Source organism: Delphinus delphis, chromosome 18 (assembly GCF_949987515.2).
Source record: "Delphinus delphis chromosome 18, mDelDel1.2, whole genome shotgun sequence".
NCBI classification, from domain to species: domain Eukaryota; kingdom Metazoa; phylum Chordata; class Mammalia; order Artiodactyla; family Delphinidae; genus Delphinus; species Delphinus delphis.
This window is the reverse complement of record NC_082700.1, coordinates 24,425,433-24,437,703: the sequence shown is the minus strand read 5'-3', so window position 1 is coordinate 24,437,703 and position 12,271 is coordinate 24,425,433. Positions and strand designations below refer to the sequence as shown.

General features: G+C 42.6%; 1 protein-coding gene across 3 annotated transcripts in view; it reads right to left on the bottom strand.

The window, feature by feature from the left end:
• Nucleotides 1-12,271, bottom strand: part of VWA8 (von Willebrand factor A domain containing 8) — a 369,390-nt gene that overhangs the window by 293,376 nt on the left and 63,743 nt on the right. For 2 of the 3 annotated variants that reach the window (XM_059995512.1, XM_059995513.1), the window contains exons 5-8: nt 7,402-7,569; nt 2,307-2,471; nt 1,664-1,713; nt 848-956 (exon numbers count right to left, since the gene is read on the bottom strand). In XM_059995512.1, the coding sequence (XP_059851495.1) occupies nt 848-956; nt 1,664-1,713; nt 2,307-2,471; nt 7,402-7,569 (492 nt within the window). Of the gene's footprint in view, nt 1-847; nt 957-1,663; nt 1,714-2,306; nt 2,472-7,401; nt 7,570-12,271 lie in introns of those variants that run through there. The other variant, XM_059995514.1, reaches the window with a different exon arrangement.

Here is a 12,271-nt window from a genome sequence, read left to right as displayed (position 1 = left end):
TCCAACATATATCTGATTGCCACACATCCCATCTACTTAATAATGTCTAATGGGCCACTTCTTCCACACCAGAAAATACAGACAACTTCACTCACCATGCAAAACACTTCACAATAAGGTCCTATTGTGGTACACATGCTTGCTCCAGTGATACAATTTATTATCATGCTCCGAAAAACACACCAGGCCCTTTTGTGATTTAACACCTTTGGCCCATGCTGTTCCCTCTGCCTAGGGAACACTCCAGACACTACTGTCATGACCTTCGTGAAACTGTGGTGGACAACGTCTGTTTTCCACCAAATCCCCTCACCCATTTTCCTCCTTCATGTGCCTCCCAGCTTTCCCTTCCAACAGCCAGCTGCTGCAGGTCTTTCCAAGAAAACTGCCCTTGAGCTCCTGAAGCCAGCTTGGCTCCCAGAATGGGAGAGCAGCTAGTGCCTGGGAATGTGTGCCCCCTGGGACAATTACTAACCAGTGAGACTGATGGTGCTAAGTGTGAAAGTCCCAGTTCCCCTGCCTCAGGTTGGGGCGAGTCTGAGGCATGACTTACACTGCTGCAGACCTCTGCATGATCAGGTAGAAGTCCTCCTTCCCTCTGTGGAACTTTCACCTGAGCTGCATGTCTACCTTCCCCTGTCCAAGGCTGTAAGCTCTTTAAGGACTCAGAATACATCACTGGTCTCTGCACAGTTTCCTGGGCTGCACAGCAAATTAATCTCAGGCCTTGCAATATTTATAGAGGAGTATAACAAGGCAAAGGGAAATGATTAATCTCCAAGGGTTAACTTTTAAGTTTTCTTTGCCACATTTGGGTACACCAGTCATTAATTTATTTTATACATACCAGGATTTGAACTGCAGCTGGTAAACTATCTAAAGGAAAATCTGGAAGTCCAAGAGCAGAAGATTCTTGGGAACAGAGAGTGGTGGCAAAGGATAAGAGTTGAGAAATTCTAGGGGAAAACAAGAAGTGATACTAAATTTTATTCTAATAGTTATAATACATAAAATCTGTTAAATATAAAATAGCTGGGCCAATTTAATTAATTGAAAAAGTTGACATCCACTATTTAATTCTTAGGGAATAGTTCCATATTATAATATTCCATTTCAAACTCAAGCTGATTAGGTTCACAGATGTATTTCTTAAATCTGTCCCAATATGTGAGGTTTTTCATAACCTGGCCCAAAACTACTCTGCCAGTGTCACCTCCCACCTTTCTCATCTAAATCCAAACTCCAGCCTCCGGGAGCTTTTCATAGACCCAAGAATAAGGCATATATTCTCATGACATGCTTTAAAAACTTTTTCTTAGAATTCCTTAATTCCATTCTCTATCAGTCAAAAGCCTACTCATTCTTTAGGACCCATCTCAAATGTCCCTTATAAAGTCTCAACCACAACATCCCCCAATACTCTGAAATTATGACCCTTGCCACACTGTTAAAGTAAGGTATTTATACACATATCTGTAAACTCTACTAGATCTTGAGTTTCATGTATCAAAGACCATGTCTTATTAACTTTATCATTAGCTAGTTCCACAGCTACTGAAAAATTCTTCAAACAGTTGTTGAATGAATGAATGAATCAGTGGATCAATGAATGGGCAAAACAAATTCAATGTTAAGTGTCCATATATATATCTGAAATACTTACTTCTCAGCAGAAACATTGGCTCCAACTGAATACAACAGTTTAAGTTGGTCCTAAAATAACATAAAACATATCAAATTGATTAATAAGGAATGTAACAGATTAAATGCAAATGTTTGACAGACATAATTCAACCTTTTAATTAAGCAGACACTATGTAATTAATAGCAAAAAATCATTTCTTGATACATGTCATTTCTAAAAGAAGAGTTGGTCTTTTAAAAAAATCTTTCAGACAAATAATACCACAATAACTTTTCTTTCTAGTTTCCAGAGATTTTCTTTACCTTTGTATCCATTTTTCTTTCCATCAACTACTGAGGGGGACATCTACAAACACAGTAACGTTTTTATAGTAACTGAATTTATTATAAACAGGAAAACTATTTAAAAAATAAATTATCCTTAAGGGAAGAGGGGCAAGATAGACGAGGGGATTAAGAGATATAAGCTACTATGTATAAAATAAGCTACAAGCACAGGGAATGTAGCCAATATTTTAGAATAACTTTAAATGAAGTATAATCTATGAAAATATCGAATCACTATGTTGAACACCTGAAACTAATATTGTAAATCAACTATACTTCAATTAAAAATAAATAAAAATCTAAAAATAAAATAAATTATCCTTGTTCCTACTTACCTGGAAGGGTAGATAATAAATATCTCTGGCTTGAAATCGAGATCGGAGCGGGGGATCTAATGGATTCCCAGAGTACCTAGGTACTGGCAAGCCCAAGGCGATCACTCGGAAATCTTCACTAACTCGGACAATCTTCCAAGCATCCAATTCTGTTTTGGTATGATTCTAAAAGAGTAAGAAATCAAAAATTACAGCATAATGATAGAGATCACAACTGCAAGAGTCAGGCTAAGGAATTTATGTCCTGACTGCTGCGTAAACTGTATTGGAGAACGCTCTTGAAGCCAAACTGTCAAGGAAGGGAGCAAAGTGGAATCAGGAACAGGATACCAGGGAAGGCTCACAGAATGAAGACTGGTGTTTGAAAGGAGAATCATCCAGGAACAAAGGCGATGTGGGTCAGATCTCTAAACCCTAGTCAATAACACAAAGGAACAGTCGGAAGAGCAAGGAAAATAAACTGGTTCAAGCTAGAAAATGGTAGTTCTAGAGGGGTGGACCACCAGCAGAGCAGAGACTGCCCAGGGACCTTCAATAAATAACTATGTTTATGGATATATTTCTACCAAGGTATATTAATAATAATAAGTAACATTCTTTGAAAACTTAATACATGATAAGCACTTTCCATGAATTTTTCTCATTTAATTTTCACCACAATCCAAATAGACATTTAATTCCTTTTCATGGATGAATAAACTGACGTTCAAAGGAGTTGCATAACTTGCCCACATTCCTGCAACTACTATATGGTGGAGCTGAGACCGGAAACAGCGTAGATTTCGGAGTCACAAATCCTGGCTCTAGTGCTTGGTGCACATTCTAGCTAAGTGACCAAAAACTTGTTATCATACCCTCTGAGCCTCAATTTTCTTATCTATAAAGTGGAAATAATACCACCGATATTACTATTGCTGTTACGAAAGTTAAATGTGATCATGCATGTGAAAATGAAAGTATCTGGTCCACAGCAGTCACCTGTTAAATGTCATACCTTCCTTCTCTGCCTGACCCTTCCAATGTCTCTTCTCTGTTCTTCAGCCTTTGAAGAGCCCCCCAGTCCCTTGCTGTTGTCCTCTTTATACCCTCTTATATCACGCCATCTAAAGACTTCATTGCACTTATTCATTAATTCAACAAATAGTCATTGAGCATCTACCATGTGCCAGGCATTGTTCTAAAGTTTGAGACAACAACAATGACAAAATTCCTGGCCTAGTGAAAGTATGATCTAGTAGAGGGAGGCAGACAATGAGCTACAAACGTAAGTAAATAAATCATGTGGGATATTAGAAGACTCTGTGGAAAAATATAGAGCAGAGTAAAGGAGTATGGGGGCAGAGGGCACATTGAAGTATTTAATAAAAGGGTGAGGGCAGGCTTCATTGGTAATACAGGCAGACCTCGGAGATACTGCAGGTTTGGTTTCAGACCACCACAATAAAACACATATCGCAATAAAGTGAGTCACAAAAATTGTTTGGTTTTCCAGTTCGTACAAAAGTTACGTTTACACTACACTGTAGTGTATGAAGTATGCAGTAGTGTTATGTCTAAAAAATGCACATACCTTAATTAAAAAATATTTTATTGCTAAAAAATGCTAACCATCTTCCAAGCCTTCAGTGAACAGCCAGCTTTGCGCTGGCAGAGGATCTTGCCTCGGTGTTGGTGGCTGCTGACTGATGAGGATGGTGGCTGCTGAAGGCTGGGATGGCCATGGCAGTTCCCTAAAATAAGGCCACAGTGAAGCTCGCTGCATCAATTGACTCTCTGTAGCAGACACTTCTGTTTGATAGTATTTGACCTACAGTAGAACTTCCTTCAAAATTGAAGTCAATCTGGGCTTCCCTGGTGGCGCAGTGGTTGAGAGTCCGCCTGCCGATGCAGGGGACACGGGTTCGTGCCTCGGTCCGGGAAGATCCCACATGCTGTGGAGCGGCTGGGCCCGTGAGCCATGGCTGCTGAGCCCGCGCGTCCGGAGCCTGTGCTCCGCAACAGAAGAGGCCACAACAGTGAGAGGCCCACGTACCGCAAAAAAAAAAAGAGTCAATCCTCTCGAACCCTGCTTCTGCTTTATCAACTAAGTTTATGTTCTGAATTCTAAATTATATGTTGTCATTTTAACAACCTTCACAGCATCTTCATCAGGAGCAGATTCCAACTCAAGAAACCATTTTCTTTGCTCATCCATAGCAAACAGCTCCTCATCTGTTAAAGTTTTATCCTGAGATTGCAGCAGTTCAGTCACATCTTTAGGCTCCACTTCTAATTCTAGTTTTCTTGCTATTTCTGTCACCTCTGCAGTTACCTCCTCCACTGAACTCTTGAATGTCTCTAAGTCATCTATGAGAGTTGGAGTCAACTTCTTCCAAACTCCTGCTAACGTTGATATTTTGATCTCTTCCTATGAATCATAAGTGCCCTTAATGGCATCTACAGTAGCAAATCCTTTCCAGAAGGTTTTCAATTTAGTTTGCCCAGATATGTCAGAGGAATTACTATGGCAGCTATACCCTTACAAAATGTATTGCTTAAATAATAAGACTTGAAAGTCGAAATTACTCCTTGATCCATGGACTGCAGAATGAATGTTGTGTTAGTAGGCATGAAAACAACGTGAACTTCATCGTACATCTCCATCAGAGCTCTTGGGTGACCAGATGCATTGTCAATGAACAGTAATATTTTGAAAGGAATTTTTTTTTCTGAGCAGTAGGTCTCAACAGTGAGCTTAACAATAAACCATGCTGTAAACAGATGTGCTGTCATCCAGGCTTTGTTGTTCCATTTATACAGCACAGGCAGAGTAGATGTAACATAATTCTTAAAGGCCCTAGGATTTTCAGAATGGTAAATAAACATTAGCTTCAACTTAAAAGTCACCAGCTGCCTTAGCCCCTAACAAGAGAGTCAGCCTGTCCTTTGAAGCTCTGAAGACAGACATCGACTTCTCTCCAGCTATGAAAGTCCTAGATGGCATCTTCTTCCAATGAAAGGCTGTTTCATCTACACAGAATCTCTGATGTTTGGTGTAGCCACCTTCATGAATTATCTCAGCTAAATCTTATGGATAACTTGCTACAGCTTCTACATAAGCACTCGCTGCTTCACTTTGCAGTTTTATGTTATGGACACAGCTTCTTTCCTTAAACCTCATGAACCAACCTCTGCTAACTTCAAATTTTTCTTCTGCAGTTTCCTCACCTCTCTCAGCCTTCAAAGAATTGAAGAGAGTTAGGACCTTCCTCTGGATTAGGCTTTGGCTTAAGAGAATGTTGTGGCTGGTGTGATCTTCTATTCAGACCCCTAAAATTTTCTTCAGCAATAAGGCTGTTTCTCTTTCTTACCATTTGTGTGTTCACGGAGTAACACTTTTACTTTCCTGCATGAACTTTTCCTTTGCATTCACAACTTGGCTAACTGGCGCAAGAGGCCAAGCTTTTGGCCTGTCTCAGCTTTCAACATGCCTTCCTCATTAAGCTTAATCACTTCTAGCTTTTTTTTTGTTTTGTTTGTTTGTTTGTTTGTTTTTGCGGTACACGGGCCTCTCACTGTTGTGGCCTCTCCCGTCGCGAAGCACAGGCTCCAGACGCACAGGCCTAGCGGCCATGGCTCACGGGCCCAGCCGCTCCGCGGCATGTGGGATCTTCCCGGACCGGGACACAAACCCGTGTCCCCTGCATCAGCAGGCGGACTCTCAACCACTGTGCCACCAGGGTAGCCCCACTTCTAGCTTTTGATATAAAGTGAGAGACAAGTGACTTATCCTTTCACTTGAACACTTAGAGGCCACTGTAGGATTATTAATTGCCCTAATTTCAATATTGTTGTGTCTCAGGGAATAGGGAGGCCCAAGAAGAGGGACACAGAGTGGGGAACGAACAGCTGATCAGTGGAGCTGTCAGAACACACATTTATTGATGAAGTTCACCATCTTACCTGGGTGGGGTTCGAGGAGCCCCAAAACAACTGCAACAGTAACGTCAAAGATCAGTGATCACAGATCACCATAACAAATATAATAACAATGAAAAAGTTTGAAATATTGTTACGATTACCAAAATTCAACACAGAGACATGAAGTAAACAAATGGTGCCCATCGATTTGCTTGATGCAGGGTTGCCACAAACCTTCAATTCGTAAATAACGCCATGTCTGCAAAGCACAGTAGAGCGAAGTGCAATGTAACAAGGTATGCCTGTATTACATTTGAGCAAAGGCTTGGAAGGGATAGAGGAATGAGCCAGGCAGATATCTGGGAGAAAACCATTCCAGAAGAGCAAAGTGCCCGTGCAAAGCACTGATAAGATAGGATAATGCATATCCAGAAGTTTATGGTACAATAAAAAGAATACCAGCAGCTGCAGTGGAATGAAAAAGGAGACTAGAAGGAGATAAGGCCAAAGAGGCAGTAATGGCCCAGATCACCCAAGACCCTGTATTCCATTGTGAGGATTTTAGATTATATTCTGAGTAGAGCAGGAAGGCATCAGAGGTTTACAGCAGAGGAACGACCTGCTCTGCCTCGTGGTTTAAAGCGATCACTAACTGCCCTGGGGGAGCCAGGATGGAAGCAGGGGTTCCAGTTGCGAAGCTCTTACAAACAACTCAGGCAGGCGATGCTGGTAGCTGGGACCTTCAGGGTATCTTTAAAGATTTTACTCATTTCTGTCAATATCTACTGGGCTTTGAGCTTCTTGAACCCAACAAGTGGACTTTATTCAGCTTTGTCTTCCTGGTGCCCAGCACAGTCTAGAAGCTATTAGGCTTGTTGAGAGAAAGAAGAGAAGGGAAAAAGAAGATGGAAAAGGAGGGAGAAAGGGAAGAAGAATTAAAAGGAGGAAAAAGAGAAAGAAAGAATAGCTATTAGATAGGCAAACAGAAGTAAAAATCTGGGAGGTCTCCTAACGTGATGTGGAAAACAGAAGAGCCATACAAAACTGCAAACGCATGACTGACTTCAGGCGGTTGTCCAAGATATGCGCCACCTAAACATGTGTCCGCGTTCTGACACAATCATGTCTTATACAACAAATGGCCAACCCACAGCTCAACAGCTAAGACAAAGCAGTCAAATTTTTCTTTTCTTACTTGGAGAAGCTTGTCGTAACGCTCAGCAGACATCAGGAAGCGTCCATCTTCAAGCTGCATCTCCCTATTTTCCAGCAAGTTGTTCAAAACAGGAAGAACATTCCTCTCCACCTTCTCCAAGCCTTCCAAAACGAGAGTTCTACCTTCTGTGGCTGCACGAACTGCACACTATTTCCAAGAAACAAAAGCAATATGAGACTATCAAACACAGGGGAGCACAGCCTGATTTTACTTGTAATGCAAATTAAACTGTGGTTCTTATTATAGGGACCGGGAGTCAGGAAAGCTGGGTTCTAGATCATAGTTTTGCTTTTCCGGCCAATACGGTATTAAGCAAGTAATTTTCTCTCTTTAGGCCTGCTTTCCCATTTGTAAAATGAAGTGATTAGAAGAGGTGATCTCTAAGGCTCCTTTCAGCTGTAAATTTTATTTAAAAAAATTTTTTTTAACATCTGTATTGGAGTATAACTGCTTTACAACGGTGTGTTAGCTTCTGCTGTATAACAAAGTGAATCAGCTATATGTATACATATATCCCCATATCTCCTCCCTCTTGCGTCTCCCTCCCACCCTCCCTATCCCACCCCTCTAGGTGGTCACAAAGCACCCAGCTGATCTCCCCGTGCCATGTGGCTACTTCCCATTTCAGCTGTAACATTTTAGATATATCCCCAATGAAACAGAAAACTAAGAGCTATCTTTGGATCAGTAATGCAATTAAGGAAGCAGATTACTTAACTATTGATAGAAACGAGAAATGAAGATTACAATCTGTCCTATCAAGATTTTTGTGAAGATCAGATAAACTAGGTGAGAACACGTGCAGACTGTGAGGTTTTATTTTATTTATTTACTTTTAATATTTTTTAAATTTCAGCTTTACTGAGGTATAATTGATGTATAAATTTATAAGTTATTTGATTATAACACACTATCATCATTAACTATAACCTCATGCTGTACATTAGATCTCGAGAATTTATTCATCAAATAACTGGAAGTTTGTACCCTTTGACCAACATGTCCCCACATCCCCCATTCCCTAGTCCCTGGTAACCACCATTCTAGTCTCTGTTTTCGTGAGTTTGGCTGTTTTAGATTTTATATATAAGTGATATCATATGGTATCTGTTTTTCTTTTTTTTAAATAGAAAAATGCAAATCAAAACTACAATGAGATATCACCTCACACCAGTCAGAATGGCCATACCATCACAACATCTACAAACAATAAATGCTGGAGAGGGTGTGGAGAAAAGGAAACCCTCTTGCACGGTTGGTGGAAATGTAAATTGATACAGCCACTATGGAGAACAGTATGGAGGTTCCCTAAAAAATTAAAAATAGGGCTTCCCTGGTGGCGCAGTGGTTGAGAATCTGCCTGCTAATGCAGGGGACACGGGTTCGAGCCCTGGTCTGGGAGGATCCCACATGCCGCGGAGCAACTAGGCCCGTGAGCCACAACTACTGAGCCTGCGCGTCTGGAGCCTGTGCTCCGCAACAGGAGAGGCCGCGATAGAGGCCCGCGCACGGCGATGAAGAGTGACCCCCGCTCGCCACAGCTAGAGAAAGCCCATGCACAGAAACGAAGACACAACACAGCAAAAATAAATAAATAAAATAAATGATATTTAAAAAAAAAAAAATTAAAAATAGAACTACCATGTGACCCAGCAATCCCACTACTGGGCATATACCTAGAGAAAACTATAATTCAAAGAGACACATGGACCCCAATGTTCATGGCAGCACTATTTATAATAGCCAGGACATGGAAACCACCTAAATGTCCATCAACAGAGGAATGGATAAAGAAGATATGGGTCAGAGGACCTCCAGGATGGCGGAGGAGTAAGATATGGAGATCATCTTTCTCCCCACAAATACATCAAAAATACATCTACGGGGCTTCCCTGGTGGCACAGTGGTTGGGAGTCCACCTGCCGATGCAGGGGACACAGGTTCGTGCCCCGGTCCGGGAGGATCCCGCGTGCAGCGGGGCAGCTGGGCCCGTGGGCCATGGCCGCTGGGCCTGCGTGTCCAGAGCCTGTGCTCCACGGCAGGAGAGGCCACAGCGGTGAGAGGCCCGCGTACTGCAAAAAAAAAAAAAAAAAAAAAAAAAATCTACGTGTGATCCTGGCAGAAGACCTCAGACCTCCCAAAAGGCAAGAAAGAAACTCCCCACATACCTGGGTAGGGCAAAAGAAAAAACAGAGACAAAAGAATAGGGACGGGACCTGCACCACTGGGAGAGAGCTGTGAAGGAGGAAAAGTTTCTACACACTAGGAAGCCCCTTCACTGGCGGAGACAGGGGCTGGGTCGGGGGGAAGCTTCGGAGCCATGGAGGAGAGCACAGCAACAGGGGTGCGGAGGGCAAAGCGGAGAGATTCCTGCACAGAGGATCGGTGCCGACCAGCACTCACCAGCCCAAGAGGCTTGTCTGCTCACCCGCCAGGGTGGGCGGGGCTGGGAGCTGAGGCTCGGCTTCGGAGGTCGGATCCCAGGGAGAGGACTGGGGTTGGCTGCGTGAACACAGCCTGAAGGGGGCTAGTGCGCCACAGCCAGCAGGGAGGGAGTCCAGGAAAAACTCTGGAGCTGCCTAAGAGTCGAGAGACCATTGTTTCAGGGTGTGTGAGAAGAGGGGATTCAGAACACTGCCTAAATGAGCTTCAGAGAAGGGCACGAGCCACAGCTATCCGTGCGGACACCAGAGACGGGCATGAAATGCTAACACTGCTGCTGCAGCGACCAAGAAGCCTGTGTGCAAGCACAGGTCACTGTCCACACCTCCCCTCCCAGGAGTCTGTGCAGTCTGCCACTGCCAGGGTCCCGTGATCCAGCAACAAGTACCCAGAGAGAACACACAGCACGCCTCAGGCTGTTGCAAGGTCATGCCGGGCTCTGCCTCCGCAGGCAGGCCCTGCGTTCCGTACCCGTCCTTGAGCGAGGCAGAGCCCCCTAATCAGCCGCTCCTTTAACCCCCTCCTTTCTGAGTGAACAACAGACACCACAGGGCAACCTACACGCAGAAGCAGGGCCAAATCCAAACCTGAACCCCAGGAGCTATGCGAACAAGAAGAGAAAAGGAAATTTCTCAGTGCAGACCCAGGAGCAGAGGATAAAATCTTCACAATCAACTTGATGTACCCTGCATCTGTGGAACACCTGAACAGAAAATGAATCATCCCAAAATTGAGGAAGTGGACTTTGGGAGCAAGTGTAGACTTGGGGTTTGCTGTATGCAACTGAATAGTTTATGATTTCTATGTTTATCTTAGTTTTAGTGCTTGCTATCATTGGTGGATTTGTTTATTGTTTGGTTGATCTCTTCTTTTTTTTGTTTTAATAATTAAAAAAATGTTTTACTTTAATAAATATTTTATTTTATTTATATCTTGCTTGCTTTTTTTCCTCTCTTTTCTTCTGAGCTGCGTGGCTGACAGGGTCTTGGTACTCTGGCCTGGTGTCAGGTCTGAGCCGCTGAGGTGGGAGAGCCAAGTTCAGGACATTGGACCACCAGAGACCTCCCAGCCACACATAATATCAATCGGCGAGAGTTCTCCCAGAGATCTCCGTCTCAATGCTAAGACCCAGCTCCACTCAATAACCAGCACGCTCCAGTGCTGGACACCACATGCCAAACAACTAGCAAGACAGGAACACAACCCCACCCATTAGCAGAGAGGCTGCCTAAAATCATACTAAGTTCACACACACAAAAACACACCACCCGGCATGGTCCTGCCCACCAGAAAGACAAGATCCAGCCTCACCCACCAGAACACAGGCACTAGTCCCCTCCACCAGAAAGCCTACACAACCCACTGAACCAACCTTACTCACTGGGGGCAGACACCAAAAAAAACGGGAACTACAAACTTGCAGCCTGCGAAACAGAGACCCCAAAACACAGTAAGTTAAGCAAAATGAGAAGACAGAGAAATATGCAGCAGATGAAGGAGCAAAGTAAAAACCCACCAGACCAAATAAATGGAGAGGAAATAGGCAGTCTACCTGAAAAAGAATTCACAGTAATGGTAATAAAGATGATCCAAAATCATGAAAATAGAATGGAGAAAATACAAGAAATGTTTAACAAGGAACTAGAAGAAGTAAAGAGCAAAGAAACAGTGATGAACAGCACAACAAATGAAATTAAAAATTCTCTAGAAGGAATCAATAGCAGAAAAACTGAGGCAGAAGAACAGATAAGGGACTGGGAAGATAAAATATTGGAAATTTAGCTACCACAGAGCTGAATAAAGAAAAAAGAATGAAAAGAATTGAGGAGAGTCTCAGAAACCTCTGGAAAAAACATTAAACACACCAACATTTGAAGTATAGGGGTCCCAGAGGAAGAAGAGAAAAAGAAAGGGACTAAGAAAATATTTGAAGGGATTATAGTTGAAAACCTTCCTAATATGGGAAAGGAAATAGTCAATCAAGTCGAGGAAGCACAGAGAGGCCAATACAGGATAAATCCAAGGAGAAACATGCCAAGACACGTGTTAATCAAACTATCAAAAATTAAATACAATGAAAAAATATTAAAAGCAGCAAGGGAAAAGCAATAAATAACATACAGGGGAAACCCCATAAGGTTAACAGCTGATCTTTCAGCAGAAACTCTGCAAACCAGAAGGGAGTGGCAGGACATATTTAAAGTGATGAAAGGGAAAAACCTACAACCAAGATTACTCTATCCAGCAAGAATCTCATTCAGATTCGATGAAGAAATTAAAACCTTTCCAGACAAGCAAAAACTAACAGACTTCAGCACCACCAAACCAGCTTTACAACAAATGCTAAAGGAACTTCTCTAGGCAGGAAACACAAGAGAAGGAAAAGACATACAATAACAAACCCAAA